This window comes from Lissotriton vulgaris, chromosome 2_1 (assembly GCF_964263255.1).
Source record: "Lissotriton vulgaris chromosome 2_1, aLisVul1.2, whole genome shotgun sequence".
Lineage (NCBI taxonomy): Eukaryota > Metazoa > Chordata > Amphibia > Caudata > Salamandridae > Lissotriton > Lissotriton vulgaris.
The window spans coordinates 307876563-307897652 of record NC_141687.1 but is presented as its reverse complement, the minus strand read 5'-3'; the positions used below and the strand labels follow the sequence as shown (position 1 = coordinate 307897652).

The window sequence follows — 21090 nt, the reverse complement described above, 5'->3', positions numbered from 1 at the left end:
CAAGACAAACAATGCCAGTGTGCTGTAAATAGGAGTAGATGGAGCATCTATGCAAGGGGGAATGTATTCCCCTCACGTTCCAAGTAGCAACTGAGCTACTAGTTTAGCTCAGATGCTACAATAGTAGCATCTGAGCTCAGTTAGCGGTGCAAATATGTGAGAGGAGAGCAGGCAGCTGTGTAGCACCCTACCAGGGACAACAAAGGGTATAGGGGGGAAATTAAGGAACTTGTTTGTGTGTTGTGTAACCTCATGAGAGCCAGCTCACAACGGGAGTTGGTTCAAACAGGGGTGCCGAACCATGGCAACTAATGCATGAACGAGCTAGTAATTGAGAAGTGCGTGTAGCTATTACTTGATGTCCGTTCCCCGGTAGTTGAGTATGAAAGAAAAGAAAAAACACTGTGTGGGAAAAAGACACTGTGACCCCATTCATGCATGACCGGGCCATAGGGCAAAGTCAAGCCTGGCCCCGCCCGGAACATTGAGGAACCTCCCCTACCCTCTAGCACCCAAACAAGTGGAAAAGACGGGTTGGAGCTAAGAAAATGCAGAGCCAGATAGGGTGCAAATCGAACTGACCAATAATATACAATATATTCACAACATTCAGATGATGGTGTCCGAGGTTTGGGGAGTGATGACTGGGGACAGGGTGAGCCTGAGTCCCCAGACCACATTGGTGAAGAATCAACATCACTAGGCGACTTGGGTGGTGATGATACTGATGCAGAGGCAGATTCCGTGCGGCAAATCATCGCAGCTGCTTGAAGCAAGCGCCACCTGACGCTCAGAAAGGATCTGCACTGGGTCTGGAGCGTTGCTCGATGGCGTACAACAACGCAGCCCACCCTGTCTGCCCCAACATCGCCACACCTGACCTGCTGGTGTGCCAGGGGGTCTGAGGGCGAATCGAAGAAGTGAGCAGATCCATCCTTAACCACTCACAGGCGTGCTGGAAATAGTTAGGATCATCGTAAGTAGAGGTCACAGAGTTGGTGCTACACCTCTCTGAAGGAGCCGTGTCGATTTTGTACTTGGGCAGTATAGTCTGGAAAGAACCTGACCAGTGTGTTCTGGACGGTGAGTCCCGGAATTTTTCTGACCTCTCTCTAAATTGTGTCTCTATCCTTAAAGTTCAATAATCAGAATAGAAATGGACGCAGGTTGGCTCCTGGAGGGGGCCTCTGAGCAGGCACACTGTGCACACGCTCCACCACAAATTGGGGAGGCAGAAACCCGGGTGGAAGCAGCTCCTTCAACCAGCGCTCGTTGTAGTCAACTGGATCCAGGGCCTCTAAGGCCTCCAGGAGGCCAACCACGTGCAGGTTGTTACAGTGTGAGCAACTCTCAGTGTCGTCCAGTCTGTCTTCTGGAGGGCACACACGGTCCAGAAGATCTTATAGGGTGGCAGTGTGATTGTGAGACTTGGCCTGCAAGTCGTTTAGTACAAGTTCAGTCTCGTGGACCCTATCAGCAAGTTTTTGGTGATCCGCCTTCAGGAGCATTATGTCTGATACCACTTTATCTATTTTTGCCTCCAGCGAGGTGCGTGTCTGGTCCAAAGCTGTTCCAATTTTCTCCACGGCTGCAAGGACTGAGTCGAGTTTGGAGGAGAGACCAGAGTGTTTAGGTTCCAGAGGCCCATCCCTCTTTGAAGTAGCCTCATCACAGGCCTCTTCGTGCGCCGTTGCATGCGGGATAGTGGAGAGAAGGTGGCCCATGACTAACTGCTGGGCAGTGGGCATGGAAAAGGTTCTGGTACCTGCCCCTGGATGTTGTAATGGGTCGTGAGGTGTGAATGTGCCACTAAATTAAAAGGGTATGTAAGGCACTTGGAAGCGACCCTACAGCGTTAGACCAGCCGGTATAGCCGATGGTAGAGTTGGCGTAGACTGTTAGTCATGCAGAGCAGAAAATGGTAAGGTCCAGGAAGCAGAGGGGACCAATAATGCAGTCATAGCGGTCCGTTCTGGAGCAAGTAGCGGTACCCCACACCTTATTTGCTCAATGTGAAGTGGTGCCCAGTGAGTTGAAGTGACCTAGATCCGATCTGATCCCAAGGACGACCCCTCGGACTGAAAAGTGGGTGAACCCACATCTCCGACAGGCCTGTAGGACAGGCAGCACCAGGATAGTAATGAGGAGGTAATGCGATCTGTGGAAGGGATGTCTGCTCAGGAACAAGAACAGCCAGGGAGTAAACATGAGGGGCCTGGTCCAGATAAAATCCGGTAGCACGTCTGGTATTCTCGCAGTGGAGGGGGAAATGTCTGCCCAGCACCAGTACAAGACTGCGGCTACCCACAGGAGCACTCTCGCAGCCCAGCACTGGGGCAGTGCGCAGGGGTATGGCTATGTGCACCCCCAATCTGTAGGAACCGTCATGCCATACTTAGGGGGCTAGGGTCCGACCGACCCGAGTGCCCCTAGCCAGGCCAAAGATTGAAGTCAGGGGGAGGGCAGCCTGGACTAGACCCCTTTTCTGGGTCGCCCCCACGCCTTAAGGGTCCAATAGCTTATGGCAGTGCGTTTGCAGGGTAGCGAAGCAACACACTACCTGTGCCCGGAGGGAGAGAAACATCCCAGGCCCGACACGACCCTAGTGATGTCCCAACTCCTGATAGTGTGCCAGCAGCCGGTAGTCAGAACGGGCAGCAAGTCGCACTGGTACCACTCACTGCGTAGGGAGTGAAGGGCCTAGGCCCGATCACCAGAGCCCCCACCCCAGTCCTGCAAGCCCAAAAATTCAGCCGTCCAGCGCTGAACTCACCTCCGGACTCACCCCTGCCCGGTCTGGAAGACCATGGGGGGCCAGATTCCACTGCCCAGCAGATTATATCATCAACGGGGGTCATCAGCTCAGGGCCAGCCCATGGGCGTAGAGAAGCAGGGGTGCCACACCAGGCGAGAGCGTCCTGGATATGCCGGCAAGAGGCACGTCCGGGCCCCCACGCAGCAGGCCTCAGAAGGGATCGGCCAAGCACCCGGCGGCGCCCTAAAGGCCCTTGAGCCCTGGCAATCCAGGCATCCGGTGGCGCGTTCAGTCAACGGGGCAACAAGGGCTCCGGGTCCACAGCCAGTCCCCCACATCTACAGCAGGACCGCCACCCTGGGCAGGGGCAGGGAGGCAAGCTGCAGAGAAGCTCTGGCGCCCACGCCAGGCAAGGCCATACCCGCAGCTGCAGCGATCAAGGCAGTGCAAGGGCGCGGGCTACTACACCATCCGAAGCAGCAGCGGCAAGCTATGTACTTAACTGTGGATGAGCTATTTGGTAAGGCAGTCGCATCGATGTTGAAGGATAAACGGGGGAAGGGTGCGGAGCAGGCTCAGAGCACGTCCGCCATCTAAGGCAGTTGGCCACGCCCCCCAAGAAGCCAACATTACTGAACGATCTAAAGGACAGCAAGGCCTTCAAATCTTACCAGAATAGCAGACGGGATTATTGTGCGCTTAGGTATTGTGGAAGCAACTGAAGCAAGTTCCATTTAGTAGCTGTCACCACAGAGAACGCTCTTCCACTCATTGTAGGGTGCCAAAACTTGGAGACTTGCAACAGAATACTCCTTTCAATCTTAAACAGCAACTTCCTAAGTATCAAGTAAATCAGTGGGACAGAGTGATTGGTTGGCGGTCCCAGATAGATTTGTGTTATCGGGAAAGACATTTAAAGAAAACTCTTTCTTTTGCAGGTAGCCAGTGTGAAGAGGCCAAGGACGTGGAACCATTGTGAGGTCTTCTAAATCCTAGTACTAGTTTGACAGCTGCATTCCATACTAATTGCAACTTATGTGGAGCGTAGGTAGGCAGATCTTAATTGTGTACATTATAATAGTCTATACGTAAAGCAAGACATGAATTTATAATTTCAACTTTGAGACGAAAATTAAATAAATTATACATTGCAAAGTCTTTGGGGTCGATTAGAATGTAGGGCGGATATCCACCGCGCGTTTGGCGGTGGCGATACACCCTACATTCACTCATGGCTCGCCACACATTTCCCCCGCCATATTAGTATGGCGGGGGGACCCCGGCGGACGGAAAGACCGTCCACCGGTTTTCCGCTGATTGACCAGTCAACTGGGTGGAAAAGGGGCTATATATGGTGGTGGTGTCTGCTAGACACCACCATCTGTATTAGCATGGGCAGTGGTGCATGGCTTTCCATGGCAGAGACCCTGCCATGGAAAGCCATGCGGAGTCTGCTTTCGGGAGCCCATTGCGGGCCCTCAAGGTATTGGGGAGTTGGGAGGTGCACATAGGAGGTACCTATGTTACCCCCTACATTGTCATGGACAAGGTGGCAGGCACCACACAGTGACTGTCACCTTGTGCATGACAATGCACACAGTGCATTCCCAGCATTGTGGCGGGTGGAGCTGTGAGCCCCGCCTGCCACAATGATGGGAATGGAGGATGCCACCGTGGCAGTGGCATCCTAATCGCCGGTGCGGGACCACGGCACCACTGGTGGCCGGTCCCAGCACCGCTAGGGAGGCGGGAGGACAGAAGTCCTCCAGCCATCCTAATCAGGCCCCTTGTGTTGAAACATCCAAGAGCTGACAACAGAATTTATCTGATCCATTAATGTTTAGCCAAATCCAAAAGGTACTATTTTAACAGCTATATCGACAGCCAACTTTAGTAAATACTCTGTAAGTCCTTTCTGATAAAGGAAAATGAGAAATTACAATGTGTTTGGTTTAAAAAGTCAGAGCTGATTAGATAGTTTTCACATGTGGAGGTAACATGTCCCTGCTCAGTGAACCTTACGTACCTAGTATTCCAAGGTAGGCTGCAAACATCAGGGAGATTCCTACAGGAAGGGCTATCACATAGAAGCCAATGGCATGGAATATTGCCCCAATCTTCTGTTTTCCGGTTCCTCGTAGAATCCCACATGATGCGCACTAAAAAGAAACAATACTAACATTTAGTAGGCTTACAATAATCCCTGTAATGATTTATATTATAGCCTTATAGCCCGCCGTAGCGGGCTATACCGGCTATTAAAGGCCCGCTGAATCGTTAAAGGCCCGAGCCGAAGGCGAGGGACTTTAACGAGACAGCAGGACTTTAATTTCCGGTATAGCCCTGCTACGAAGGGCTATAAGGCTATTAGAACATTCTGCCACTAGAGGGCAGAATGTTCTAACAAATTAAACAAAGGGTTTTTGAAGCTCGAGGGGATATAAATCCCCTCGAGCTTCGAGAAGCCTTTGTAGAACATTGGAATGTTGCTCTGCGGGCCTTTACCGGCCCGTAGAAGCAGGGAGCACTCCATTGTCTGCAATGGAGCTCCCAACATTCTCATGTTCTAATACTGTATATAACAGGGCAAAGTTGAAATCTTTGTTTTCTATGTCTCTCATACAAAGCCGCTATTGTTTATTTCAGTTTCCAAATGTCATAACTCACTGCTATGACACAGCAACAGTTGATAACAAAAGTCATTACCAGCTGTTGCTACGTCATAAAGGTCTTACAGGCCAGGTTCACAGGGTTCTCTGAAAGCTTGTCGCACAGCTTTACTTGTATGCTTTGAATGAAAGCAGGAAGCATAGCTGCAGCAGAGGGAAGGAAGGCAGTGAAGCTGGTGGGAGTTGGACAAGGATGACAGTTAAGTTGTTATTTTTGTTTAACCTTTTGGTAGAGGATACAGCACAGAGGCCATGTTATGTATAGGTCACACATTACTCCTCTGCCACTGCGTAGCAGCTGAAAGCAGGAGCAGGTGATTTTGGGACCATATATAATAAAATTATAGATGAGAAAAAAGCGGATTACGGGGATGTTTTTCACCTCGGGGTTCTGAATGACTTCATAGACAACGCCTAAGACAACTCAAGCTCCGCTCTGATTATCTATGTTATGTCACTCGGAACCCCTCAGTAAAAAACGTCTCCGTAATTCAATAATACCCATCTATAACTTTATATATTGTAACACTGTTTCCTTTCACATCACTTGCAGTACTGATATTCTCAAAATGGCAAAGGACGGTGTTCAAAACATGAAGACCAAAACATGTTTTACTCCCTTCATAGTTAGTTGCACATTAGCTTTTTCAGTATTTTGACAAAATATCAAAGTTAAAAATCTCAAAAGACAGAAAAATCTGAAATTAAATATCATGACATAGAAATATTGTGATGCACAAATATTCTTGACAAGAATATCGTTTTTTTAGCTAAATAATAGTTTTAAATATTTTTTATGTTCTTAATATAGTTCTCAACAATATAGTGGTTAAAAGCATCGATTTTTAATTATTTGAATGTGTTTTAATTGATATAGCAATTTATGTGATACTAATGTTTATATAAATGTTATTTACTTTAAAAAAATATAGCTTACAATTTTAAATGATTTAGAATTTTTTATTGTAAACTATAGTGTTGAAGCAGCTTAGTGAGTTTATAGGGGTGTAGTGTGGGAAGTTAATTAGGTAAAATTAAATTATATGATTGATAGCAATTAGGTAAAATGTATAATACTAATTTATTTTTGTTATATGTAATTTGCAGGCTGTTAGAATTGTAGGCGTTTAGGGTGGGAAGTTAATGATGTAAAAATTAACAATTCTTCATTGTTAAATATTTATTTATTTTTAATTGTGTAATTTATGGAATACTTATTTATTTTACTGATATTTCAGTTGTGCACTGCTAGGTTTGAAGGGTCCAGCGTGGGAAGTTAATTAGATAACAAATAAAATGTCTTTTTAATTAGTAATTAATTGAGATTATACATTTTTAAATATGTAAAATATGGAATAACGATTTAATTTACTTATATTTTAGCTGTGGGAGGCTAGGTTTGTAGAGGTGAAGGGTAGAAAGTAAATTAATTAATAATGACCTAATAATTATTATTAGTAAATTCATTATTTAATTGATTTTAAATATGTAAAATATGGAATACTTATTTTTTTTATACTTTAGGCTCCAGGTTGCTGGATGTGCAGGGGTATAGATTGGTAAGTTAATTAAAAACTAAATTACATTAATTGATAATTATTTTCTTCAATTGTAATACATTGATTTCTTTTAGTTTTTTTACTACATATATATTTTCATTTTAATAATTTATATACTAAAGGCCCACAAGCATCAAAGTAAAAACACTGTTCGCAAACGGGCAGATTCTTAGGGGGGCCATTAGGATGACGGGCGGATTGCCCCCGCCAGGCTGGCGGTAGCCAAGGCCAGCCTCGTGGGGGCAATCCGCCCGCCATCCGCACCTAAATTACCCCCGCCATATTAGGATGGCGGGGGGGGACCACGGCGGACTGAAAGACCGTCTGTCGCTTTTCCGCCCCGGTCGACGTTTAATATGGTGGCGGTGTCTATTAGACACCGCCAGCCATATTATGATGGACTTAAACAGATGCCTTTCCGTGGCGTCATTGCAATGAAAAGGCATGCGGTCTTCACTTCTGGGGTTCCCTGCGGGCCCCCATGGTGAAGGGGGGTGGGCGGTGCACATTGCCTGTGGTACCCCCCTGCATTTGCATACACAATGCGACAGGCACCTAATGGTGCCTGCCGCTTTGTGTATGGAAATGCATACATGCATTTTTAACATTGTGGCGGCCGGTGCTGAGAGCACCGCCCGCCACAATGTTAAAAATGCATGATGCGCCTGCCACTGTGGCGGGCGCATCCTAATATGCCGTCCAGGACCGCCGCTCAGCTAGCGGCCGGTCCCGTTTTCCTAATGGGGGCCTTAGAATCTCCCCCCTTTGCAACCGATATTTTTGCATTTGGGATGGATCATCCCAAATGCAAAAATCGCAATATAAGTAATCTCTAAATTTCGATTACTTAAATTGATATTGCATTTAAGGAATCTCAAATTGGAAGTCCTTAAATGCAATGCATTAAAGTAAAAAAAAAATTGATTTTGCTAATAGGAGGAGCAAATTACCATGAAGTTAAGCTTCATGGTAATTTGCAAAAACTTTGAAAAATGCACTAAAGTGCATTTTTCAAAGTTCCATTTTACACCCACACATGACTTGGGGCATGTGTGTGTGCAAGATGTACTCATATGCAGATTTCTGGGGTGCAACAGGGTGTCCTTTTGACACCATGGCACCCTTGAAATTGCATTCTCAATTTGCGATTCTCTAATTGAGAATCGCAAATTGGAATGTCTTCCCATTCATTTCTTTGGGCCCCTGGGGCCCATAGGAATGAATGGGGATGTATTCCTTTACCCGTTGGCTGCGTCGAACTTTCAGCTCCAGTGCTGAACGTTCGAAAAATGGGTGGGGCAGTATCGGCCAACGGACGTGCGTAGCACTACCAAGGTATGTTATGTTATTAAAATTTGTAGAGCGCACGTATACCCGTAGGTGTCTTAGCGCTATGGGCAGGCAAGGAAGTCTACACTGTCGGCTAGTTTTGAAATAGCCAAGTTTTCAAGCCTTTCCGAAAGCCTGAGCGGAAGTGGGTGCCAGGCTCCTGGAACCTTCAAACTCCTCCCCGTTTTTAATTGGTCTGGAGAGAGCCTTTGGGCAGGTGACCCCAAACTTCTGGATGACGTATACAGACTGCACAGATGACAACCAAAGCCTTAGTTTACACTATGTGCTATGTGTAGCGCTTAGAAACACCAGACGTACAGGATTTAAAAATGAATAATCATCGTCATGTCTTCTAGATCTATCTAGGTCTTATAGTTACATTTTTCTTCAAGCGCCAAGAGGCTATTAAGGTGATAGGGGGCACAATATAAATACATCAAATGCTGTATTGTATAGCACAGACCAACCCCAGGGGGCTGTCTATTCTCACTCCCTGTCTTCGGGCAAATATATTTTTCTTTTGTAGGGGGCGGCGAAGAACTAGGCTGTCAGCAGCAGGCTGAATCAGCAAAAAAAAAAACGACGGCAGCGCAGCCCCCAAAAATCTAAAGAACTGAAATCTGCGTGTGTGGAAGGGCGAGGGGCGGGGTTTGAAACAATCGTGAATCGAATCTTTGTTCCAGACACACACACCCCTCTCTGTAGAGGAACCGGTGGCTCCGGAGCAGGGTTTACTCGTTACACGGAGGGCTCTGCCGCTCTGGCCCCTGCTGCCTGTGTGAGGACTCCGGGAACAACTTCAAGGGCTAAAGGAGGCCTGGGTGGGGCGGGGGGAGTAAACTATGTAATATCTCGGCACCCCGCCCCCTCCCGTACACCCCCACTAATGCCACCAGATCTTGGCAAAGCCTTTCGTTCACACACATTTGCGTCTCAAAGTTATATAGTAATAAGTCTTCTGTCGGGCAGCTTCCAGATTTCTGCACCCCTCGCCTCCCGGTATGAAGGTACAAGCCGTTAGCATGTTGTTGTTGTTTTTAAATTATTTGTGATAGCATCGAGGCTGTATAAAAATAAATGATAAACGTACCCATACAGCCCAAACGTGACAGATTGAAGAACGTGTTGCGTCTCCTGTTTAAGTGTTTTAATGAAGACAACGCACAAAAAGGGGAGAGGTTTTGAATGCTGAATGCCTGACCTTTGAATGTAAAGCTTGGGTTCTAATCTCGGCTTCACAACTGACCGACCCATGACGATTTTGGACGAGTCGTGTAATTTACCAGTGCGCCAACTTGTCATGCGGCTTTGCCTCGCCCCCCTCCCCCAAGAAACGATGTTTGCAGCTCTCATGCGTTAGAACGATGCCTTTGCTACATGACTTACGTCTTCTGCGCAGCGCTCCAATGCTTCTTGGCGCCATGACATCCACATATCAAGGGGAGCCCTATCATTTCATGTATGAAACTTTACTATCCACAGCTTTACGGGGTGATCTGAAGCGAGGCGAATCCTTACTAGCAACAGACATACCCTGAAAATGCATCAGACCAACTTTTTATTTGCAATGAAAGAGGCAGCCGGACTTCCGTATATTCTGCTGCGGGCTCCGGTTATGTTAACTGTTTTCCTTATAAACAACCAGGCTGAGTGTGTCACAGAGGAGAATAAACACATGGAGGTTTACTGCAAGGGAAAGAGGGGCAGCTGGACACACCTGCTGAGCCGGGACCCGAAGGCAATCAGGAAGGGGCACAGTGGAAGGCGGGTGCCCTCAATCCCGGACCAGATTCGGGGGCTTTGACGAGAAGAGGCTTTCGGGCTGACGTAGCCAAAAGCCAAAAATTCTCGGGAACGCCCCGAATCTGGTCCGAGATTGACGGACAGAGCCCTCTCCCAATGGCTAGCCTCCATTTATGGAGCTAGCCAATGGGAGGAGGGGGCGTATTCCCGACCCCACACACACATATCATAAGGTTTTTTGGCGCATGCGCACTACGTGCGCATCGCCAGTCAAAACCTAAAAACATTTACTAAAGAACTTCAAACTAAGTCCAAAAAGACAACAGGTCATACAATTCCCGAATTCCATGAATGACCACTGGAGGGCCTAATTGTAAGACTATTGAACTTCATGCAATGAATCAACAAAAAAGATCGGTAGTGATCTCAAAACGAGTGATAGAATTATATAATTGGTTAGTTATAATTAAGGCTCCCTGTTATTACTGAGTTTTACAGATAAATACAGACATACAACCATTTATTTTCCTGTCTGCATTTATTTTTAAATGTAGATAAAAACGGAAATCGGGTGTTTTTAAGTGATCCTATAAGCTGTCAATCATGACTGCCAAGACCATAGCCATAGCTGTGCGGATCAACAGGCAAGGGGATTAATAAAATATTGAGATTTTAAACAGCAGTAGATTTACACAACGGACTAAAATTAACATACTTTCTCACAAGTGCATATTTTACCATCTGAGTGTGTATATATCACTGAAACCTGTCGCGCGTTCAGGTACGAGTGCACATTAACTGTCTAAATAAATCAGAAATATTGACATTTCAGTGTCATTTTTTCACAAAACATAAAATAAATACGGATAAATACAGGTAAAATTAGCAAAAAATTAATATGGATAAATACAGACGGAAATGACTAAAATATAAATACCATAAAACCGGGAGCCCTAGTTATAATGGAGCAACAATAATCAAAAGGTTCACATAAAGACTCCAATACCCAGCATGCATTGCAGCCTTTTAACAAAAAACTGGATAAAATCATCAATATGAAAATATTGGACTGTCCAGTAATTGGGGCAAAGCCCACTGGAGGGCTAGATGTTGGATAACAACATATCATCAAATCATTGAAAAATAATTGTGAATCTGAGATAACCTACAAAATAGAATATCCTTGACCCAGGAGGTCAGAAGGCAAATTTTGAGGAATGAGTTCAAATAAAAAAGTATAATACCCAGAAATCACTAGGAGTTTTCAGCAACAAATGTTCTGGGTCATAGACAATAACTCAATATCCTCTAATAATATGAATGCAAAACTTTAAGTCTTAATAGACTGAATGTTTTATATCAGTTGAAAAGAAATCTGAATGCATTATTTGATAATCATAATTTAAAAATGAAATGATAATATTTCCGAATATTAAATCTTGTTTACACTAATTATTCACACATAACTTGCATAATTCACTTTCTGCATGTGCACTTTCAAGAAAACTACAAATCCCAGACTTTGCAGAGTAGGTCACTGAGCATTATTAAATGTATAAAAGTAGTAAAAAGACTCCAGGAGACCCGAAACGCATCAGGCGTTTGTCCGAACCAATTTTATGAGAGAATCAATAAAGAAACACTGGAATGACAACCCGAGAGAGCGACTCACTTTGTATTGAGAGAACAGTACATGTGGATACAAAATACTCAGCGGAGTGGTCCTGCCATGACTGAAGACGCACTACCAAAGAGCGCCATGACACCCGCAAAGGTGGACCGTGGAGAGGAAATGTATATTATATATACATAATAATATAAAGTACTAGCAGCCCGTCCCGACGTTGTCCGGGTATGAATTGCTGCCGGCCAGTAGTATTTTGTTTCGTAGGATTTATTTATGATAGCATTTCTTATCTGTGACAGGCCTTTGAAACGCTCCGATTCAAAGTGCATTGCTGATGCACTTAAGAGTGCGCGTTCAGTAGTGTGTGAACTCGAGTTTCCCTACTTTATTTTCCTTGCAATATCTATAGCGCGAACTCGACAACATGGCATGAGCACAATTTACATTACAGAAGAACACATTGATTTGTGGTAGGCACGGGGAGACAAAGCGATTTGCCTGGAATCACAGGATGTTGAGCTGATGCCGAGATTCTAACGTAGCTCCCCATCTCTAAAGTTCGCAATTCTAGAACTTGTGGGGGGAGGTGTGTCTAAAAGTGTATGTCGGTGCTGGGCATCAATGAGAGAGACCTGTGCATTTTTCCAATTGGTGGTGAAAAAATATGAGTATGTTGCTGGAGATGTGGGCCGCCGTGCCACCAATGTACTTACGGGGGTGGGTAAACACCCATTATTCCGCAAATTTCTTTCCCCATACATCACTCTGCATACTTTCATTACGAAAGTACCATGACTCCGCAATGCCATTATAACGCATGGCATTACATTTTATATGCTTTTACCACGCATACATTTACAACGAAATTTGTTGTAAATGCATGAATGGTAAAAGCATGTTTTTTAAAAATGTTTGGATAAGGCAAGTATGGGTATATGTTTTGGGGTACTGAGGTATATGTTTTGGGGTGTTTGGGTATTTTAATTGTTCAGATATAGTTTTGGGTTATGGGGTACAGGGGTATTTTTAGGGTTCAGGGCTAGGTTTGGGTTTTGGGGTATAGGGGTATTTTTAGGGTTCAGGGGTTTGTAATACGCGGACGACGCGGTCCTGATCTCTAGGACCGCGAACGGGCTGCAAAAGTTAATTGAGAAATTTCATATTTTTATTCATGGCAGAAAGCTTAAAATCAATAAGGGCAAGACAATGACTATGACCTGTGGAAAGAAAACGAAGAAAAACAAAACATTCTTTTTAGATGGGGATAAACTCGAGGCTGTTCAATATTTCTGTTACCTAGGTATCACTTTCTCAGGAGATGGGAGATGGGTAAATGAACAATCTAATGTTGACCTAAAAATGACCAGAAATGTAAATTGTATTTTCAGATTTGCCTCAAAACTAGGGGGTCGTAGAATCCGAGAGATGATCTCCATTTACAACTCAAGGTGTATGTCCTCTGCTTTGTATGGAGCAGGGATATGGGGATATAATCCCCAGATTGCCCTGTCCATCCAGCAGGAGGAAAACAAGCACCTAAAACGACTATTATGCCTCCCTTCGGCTTCAAATGAGATTACCCATAGAGAGTTAGGCATAAATCATGTTACAGATTTGATTGCATTGCGCCCCCTGTCCCTATGGCGGTCCATATGGGCCAAAGAAGAAACCAGGTTTACCCAGGAAGTAATTATGGATTGTATCAAACTTGACCGTCACTCGAAAATCCCCTGGCTAAAACACATTCAATCTTGGTATAAGACCCTTTTTGGCCAGGACATTTTTAAAGACTTACTAACAGAATCAGTTTTAACAAAGCGTGACCTCAAATCCATTTACCTGGACCATGTAAAAGGGATCAGAATGAAGTAGTATGCAACACAAAGTACGTTCAAATTGTACATGAAATACAATCTTAGTACAGGTCTTTCCTCCTATCTCACATTTGTCAGTATCAATTCCCATCGTTTTGTACTAGCCCGTTTGAGGCTGGGAATAGTTCACCACCTTGTGGCTTTCCCCACAGCAAAAAAACCTGGAACATGTCTGTGCCCATGTGATGGGAAATCCAAACAGAGCACCTGCCACTTTTTACTTTTTTGTAATTTTTACACTGGTTTTAGAAAGTTTTATCTGAAGCAATTATTCTTAGATCATAACATGTGCAATACAAGAGCCGCAATGCAACTGATGTTTTACTTGGCTTCCCCGGACGTGTGTTATCGTGTGGCCACTTATATCCTAAAGTGTATGTGGCAAAGAAAATCTATAATAATATGACCTTTTTTCCCCCTGAATATCCTCGAGATTGTTACATTTTAAGTGGTACTTGCATTTTGCACTAGCGTTTTTTTTGCACTAGCGTTTTTGCACAAACCTTTATTGCAAACAAACTACTGCTATAACGTTTATAATGACAAAATAGTCTTTTGCACTTTATATTTATTTGACATGTCAATAGCACTTTATGTATATAACAGGTTCTCTGAATTTTTGCACTTTACATCTGCATTTTTTGCACTTACCTTTTGCATAATAACTGCTGCTAGAATATACAGAGTGACCAAAATTAACTGATACATTTTAAGTGGTATTTGCCTTTTGCACTAGCGTTTTTGCACTAGCGTTTTTGCACAAACCTTTATTGTAAACAAACTGCTGCTATAACGTTTATAGTGACAAAATAATCTTTTGCACTTTATATCTATTTGATATGTCAATAAGCACTTTATGTATATAATAGGTTCTCTGAATTTTTGCACTTTAAATCTGCATCTTTTGCACTTACCTTTTGTATAATAACTGCTGCTAGAATATACAGAGTGACCAAATTTAATTTTGCTCCCAAACGTGATATCCCTGTACTACAATTGAACCAAAACAAGTCTGGTATGGATATTGTTGTTATTTTAACTGTTTCATTATCTAATTCACATAAATATGAATTTGAAACTGTATTTATGTGTTGCTACATGGTTGTACTTGTACAAACCGAATAAAGCATTTTGAAACGGGTTCAGGGGTAGGTTTGGGTGTTGGGGTACAGGGGTATTTTAAGGGTTCAGGGCTAGGTTTGGGTTTTGGGGTACAGGGGTATTTTTAGGGTTCAGGGCTAGGTTTGGATTTTGGGATACAGGGGTATTTTTGGGTTCTGGGCTAGGTTTGGGTTTTGGGGTACAGGGGTATTTTTAGGGTTCAGGGGTAGGTTTGGGTTTTGGGGTACAGGGGTATTTTAAGGGTTATGGGCTAGGTTTGGGTTTTGGGGTACAGGGGTATTTTAGGGTTCAGGGATAGGTTTGGGTTTTGGGGTACAGGGGTATTTTTAGGGTTCAGGGGTATGTTTGGGTTTTGAGGTACAGGGGTATTTATAGGGTTCAGGGCTAGGTTTTGGTTTGGGGGTACAGGGGTATTTTTAGGGTTTAGGGATAGGTTTGGGTTTTGGGGTACAGGGGTATTTTAAGGGTTATGGGCTAGGTTTGGGTTTTGGGGTACAGGGGTATTTTTAGGGTTCAGGGGTATGTTTGGGTTTTGAGGTACAGGGGTATTTATAGGGTTCAGGGCTAGGTTTTGGTTTTGGGGTACGGGGGTATTTTTAGGGTTTAGGGATAGGTTTGGGTTTTGGGGTACATGGTATATTTATAGGGTTAAGATAGGTTAGTGTTTAAGGGTGTTGGGGTATTTTATAGAGTAAGGGTGGGTTATGATTATGGGGTCCAGGGGTATTTAAAGTAGGTGTGGGCGGAATTGGCGCGAACTTGGTACAATAAATCCGCAATATTTCGATCCTTCAGATTTCCAATTATTAAAACAGAAACCTCATATATTCAAGGTAAAATAACAAGTATTTCTACATGCTAAAATGCATATAGTCATTTCATAAAAGTGAAACTAGCTTCCAGCAAGCAGTGAGAGAGGTGATGATTTTGAGATCAAGCCCCTGCAAACCATTATGGGACGAGATTAGCAGTGGGAAGTGAATATTATAGTATCCAAATAATACTACAAAGAGCTGCAGTTCACCTCGATCTCCCCAGTTGTCCCCAAGAGGCAAATGCAATAGCATTTAAAATATTATACATCAAGCTGCAGTTCACCTCATGGTCCCTAGATGTCCCTGATGAGGCAAATGCAATAGCATTTAAAATATTACACATCAAGCTGTAGTTCCCCTCATGTCCCTAGATGTCCCTGATGATGCAAATGCAATAGCATTTAAAATAATATATATCAAGCTGAAGTTCACCTCGCCGTCCTTAGATGTCCCTGATGAGGCAAATGCAATAGCATTTAAAATATTATACATCAAGCTGCAGTTCACCTCGTCGTCCCAAGATGTCCCTGATGAGTAAAATTCCAAAACATTGAAACCCTTTCATGAATTCTAAAAATTATGCTAAGCTTATCCCATAATGCTTTGCAGGGCCTTTTAGTTGTATTTTTGCCCATAACTGTGCTTGGGGTGGTTCTAAGAGAATGGGACCTCCACTGAATTACTATTTAAAGGGAGCAGGAATGTATAGAACCTGGGAAGAAAAAACAACACTCGTGACGGAATGCCCCCAGCGATTGTCACGCCCCCAGCACACACCCACAGCACAATGCAGACACGCCCACAAGGGACTACTTTGCTGGCACGGTTCTTTTACATTTAAAATGTATATGGTGGGCGTCTGCATAGGCTATGTCCTTCTGCTGCAACTGCCCTTTCCAACGCTGTATTGGGTGTTGTGATTGGTGCTGTGGTTCCCGAGTTTACCTAGCCAAAAGGTGCAAGTTCTCTCTTTATAATAGTAGTATAGATTGGTGGAATTTATTTAATTTACATTATGCTGAATTTCTATATTTAAACATTTAACATTTACTACTTTAAATTCTGTTATTTTGGTACTTCCCATTAGAAGTATAGGAGATTGTTATTGTGGTAAACAAGTTTTTTATACAATATGTTTTACCACAATATTATGTAAATGATCCGCTTTTTCAGCCCAAAAACAAAATGTTTACAAAGAACTTTTGTCAGCAGAGGATTCGGACTTGACTCTGCACAGTCACCCCAACTATTTGTCATGGAAGGGTACACACTCTTCTAACTGACTAGTAACATTGTATGTTCATCTCCCACTTCTTTTCGATCTTTCAACTTGTTAAGCTTTTACTTCGAGTTACGAACACCAGGAAAAGATTACATAAGCACAGTTCAAGACTCACAATGCCAATGATATGCTCATTATGTTAGTGTGTCCAAACACATCGTCACCCAGTGTTATCGGATGCACAGCGTTGCAAAGAGATGCAAAACACTGGATGCAGTGTGACTTGTTCTTTGGGAAGAAAATGCTCCACTTACATGGGAAGGCTACCGACCAATTTAGCATTTGAACAAAGGCACGAAAATATTCTCTAAATAGAGGAATAATTGAGGGCTAGGTAAATGTGAATCGAAGTGCTTATCGCTATTATGTCTCTCCAGGAACTTTCCCAATAAGTGATTGGTGCCGAAGGTGCTAATCCCTCAGTAGTATAGTCGGGTGCGGGAGGGATGGGTGGTAAAGCCACTGCCATAGTTGGAGTTGTTCTGTCACCCACATCCCTTGTGCCCCTCCACTTTTGATGTGGTAGAGTTGAATCAAGGCATTATATATATTCTGACGTAATGTTGTATGCGCCTTTATGATTGTTATCATACTTCCGAATAAAGCTATTGATTGATTGATTGATTGAATCTGTGGTGCAGTGGAGCTAGGGTGGTGCTGCAGCAGCAACAAAACAGTTACTGCTGGGTTCAGCACTATATCCCCCATTGTGGTGCTGATAGATGGCTGGGCAAGGAGGCTGGTGGCAAATGCGGGAGCGAACCATATTTCACAGCATGGGTTACAGTGCGCTGACTGATGTACCCTGCACAATGAGATGGGCCAATCACTCCTCGCAAGGTTAAACATGTTCCTGCATCTGCAGCAGCTGAATGCTGGGTGTGGGTACACAAAAGTAGTATTCCCTCTTGCCAACTTTGGTCCTGGGATCAGTCTGCCAAGCAGCAAGGTAATTTTCTCCACTCGCTCGCTCTGTTCCCAGCACCAATAAAGTGGTGCTGATGAGTAGCTGCATGTGCATTTCCAGGTATTCTCTGTGGCAACGCCTCAGCATGCATGGATGTGCATCAGCGCTGCAGATGCTGCTTGGAGATCATAACTGTTGTTGTTTTATCAGCAGGTGCTGCTGTTTCAGGGATAAAATATATTAAACACAATGGGTAACCCAATCAACCCTCGATGGCTTGGGTAATATAATATGAACAGGTAGATGTGCCTAGAAGGGATTTGTTTATTCAGTTAATTTGAACTGATTTGTGCTTTTTACTTCAAGCAAGCTCCTTTCTTTTGGAGTAATTTAAATTATCGGTGTACAAATAACTCATACATAGTTCGGTTTTCTAATAAAATATGAAAACATAAGCCTGTATCAAAGGAATATATCAAATAATAATATATCAGAACACGGGTGCATATTGAAGATAATAAATGTTATGTTACTCTAATGACTAGTATCCTATGTGACTCTTAGATTGTATCCATGTGTATCCCCTACCTGTGTTAAGAGTTATAGCTGTAACGACTAGTCGCCTGTGTGACTGTTGGAATATAGCCAGATGTATCCCTTCCCCCGTGTGAAGAGATAACCCTACTCACTAGAACAAAAGAAATGCGCTCCTGAAATGTGTAACGTAACTGACTCTATGTAAAGTGCTTTGATAACATGTAACGGAACGGGTGCTATGTAAAGCGCTGTGATAACCTAATCGGTTCAAGTTCCTGAAATATGTAACGTAACTGATGCTATGTAAACTGCTGTGATAACATGTAACGGAACTGGTGCTATGTAAAGCGCTCTGATAACCTAATCGGTTCAAGTTCGCGCTATAGAAAACTCTAAAAATAAAATAAATAAATAAATCTTATTGTAAAAATAATACTAGGGGGTACTAGATCATGAAACACACAATGTAACAAGAAGTTGCATACATAAATAGTTGTTTTTTGTACTTCTCAGTAACAATAGTGTACATTGTTTTGAAAATAGAAATAAGGCAGACCCACAAATAATACAGATGAGTATTTCCTATAGTAACATTGTACAGAAAATAAGTGTAGTTGTCGAGTTTCGGTCGATGGGCAGTTGTCTATTCGACCATCTTCAGGACTATAGGAGTTTTAAATGGTTGACCCCTGAATACTGTTGTTGCAGTTTGCATCATAGTCTGCAATTGCCCACGTAGTCGGGATATGTTTATTTTGTTAATAGCAAATAATGCTCATGACAAAGAATGCGCAGTGAATATATATCTGAATTGCGTTGTGGCAGTTCAAATCAAAATGTACGCTCACTCGCAAAAGTCGCTTCAGGGATAAAGGCAGAGGAGAGAGGCCTGATTGTGTGAACAGGATTCCCCCATTCCTATGATATAAAATGAATACATAATCATTGTACAACTATCTGTAGAAAGGACCTTGGGACCATATGCTGTACATACACTGGTTGGCTAGTCATTGGTTGTCAGCGCTACCTTTTTTCAGTAAAATGCTCTGGTAATTCCTACATCTTTTGGTTTGATTCTATGCTGATACTTTAGAGGAGAGTAAGTCACTAACTAAATAGGGAGAGCTGAGCTAATGGTGACAGCTCTAGCATGGACCTAAGAGCCAGAGTATGAGCCAAGCCATCCAAATATTTGGCATACAATTGTGCACCAAATAGTTTTAAAAAAATGACAAGGACTATTCAATATTTAAAATGTGTATCTTGCTTGTACATTTGGAATCATTTCACTCTGGTACAGTAGGTTTTATGACTGCATTATTCTCATTGATTAGATGTGATAGTTTCTAAACATGGAAGAATGGACACTTGTAGCTTCATAACCATTGGTTATAGTTCAAGCACCCTCATAAACACTTTGATATTAAATGCGGTGTATATCTGTTGTCCGCCCATTATCAGCGTTATGGCATAGTCATCGGGTGTTCAATATTGTGCTATATGCCAGCCTCATCCCGAGGCAACCTCTGCTCTGGGTAACAGTGTCAAGAAATTGAACGACTCTCCCAGATGGAAGGTGCAAAAAAAGTGAAAAGAAGGGTTTCTTTTTATAAAAAACAGTAGCTCTCCACACAATTTTTTTTAATATACTTCCAGGGGCAGAGTCAGCACTAGACGGAGAATATCCTCACACACGCGGCTCGGGCATAATTGGTACCCAGGCACCCCGAGGACGATTAATATCCAAACGACTAAAGAATTCAATTTATTTCAACCAAGTGTTAAGAATTCTGACACTCTAGAGAACTACACAAATGGTGTGAGCACTTATATGTTTTGTATGTCCTGACAAATGCTCTACAGACCCGGCAGGGCCCAAGGAGCAGAAACATGTCGACCGTTTTGTAATAGATATGAGGTGATCCAGTAACTCGATTACCACAATATCGCAAATTATTTTAAACAACACTACCTCTCTTTTTATATTAAACACCCAATGACTATGCCATAACGCTGATAATGGGCGGACAACAGATATACACCGCAATTAATATCAAAGCCTTTATGAGGGTGCTTCAACTATAACCAAAGGTTATGAAGCTACAAGTGTCCATTCTTCCTTTTGATAAATCTGATTATTGTATTGGGGATATGAATGGACCCCTTTTCCCTCCTCCCTACTGATTGATTAACCCAGTTTCTAAACAAGACCTTAAAATCATTCATGAACTGTCGCACCCCTTCTTCCCTTATGATGATGCCAGGGTATACACAAGAGGCAACGCATTTGTTATGCACTCCATACATAAGGCCTATATTGTTGCGGATGGAGCAACATTATATGAAACACAAAAGGTGATGGGAAGAATTCTTGCAAATAGTGAGAACACCAGCAATCACTTGGGGTAGTATTCAACTCATCTTTTTTTGCACCATACAGTAGATCCAGCCATATGCAAATAAGCCCTGGTTCTTGCTCCAACAGCAACAGTCCATCCTGAACTGTCAGGCCATGTTCTCTACTAACCTGAAAACCAACAACCCATGACCAGTTTTAGCCTATTTGGGCTTTTTAGTTGGGTACAGCTTGGTCTCATTGGCACGGTGAACATGGGACCCACTGCTGGCCATAACTTTGGCCACTTAGGGCCAGATGTATCAAGCATTTTTCCAGCTGCAAAATCGGGCATTTGTGACCAGGAAATTTGGTGTGCATCATTCCCAAATTGTGATTCAGTGACATTTTACTGAATCACATTTTTGAATACATACCGATTCAGGATTAGGAAGGGACGTGTTTAAGGCATCCCCTCCGAATACCTAATCACAGTGGTAAGAATGTTTAGTGACCGAAATGCGAATGCAAAA

The 21090-nt window shown here is 43.2% G+C and overlaps 1 protein-coding gene across 2 annotated transcripts in view; it reads right to left on the bottom strand.

Annotated features, from left to right (window-relative positions):
• SLC47A1 (solute carrier family 47 member 1) overlaps positions 1 to 21090 on the bottom strand; it is a 721842-nt gene that overhangs the window by 92371 nt on the left and 608381 nt on the right. For both annotated transcript variants that reach the window (XM_086955002.1, XM_086955001.1), the window contains exon 14: positions 4782 to 4914. In XM_086955002.1, coding sequence (XP_086811128.1) covers positions 4782 to 4914 — 133 coding nt within the window. The remainder of the gene's footprint in view (positions 1 to 4781; positions 4915 to 21090) is intronic.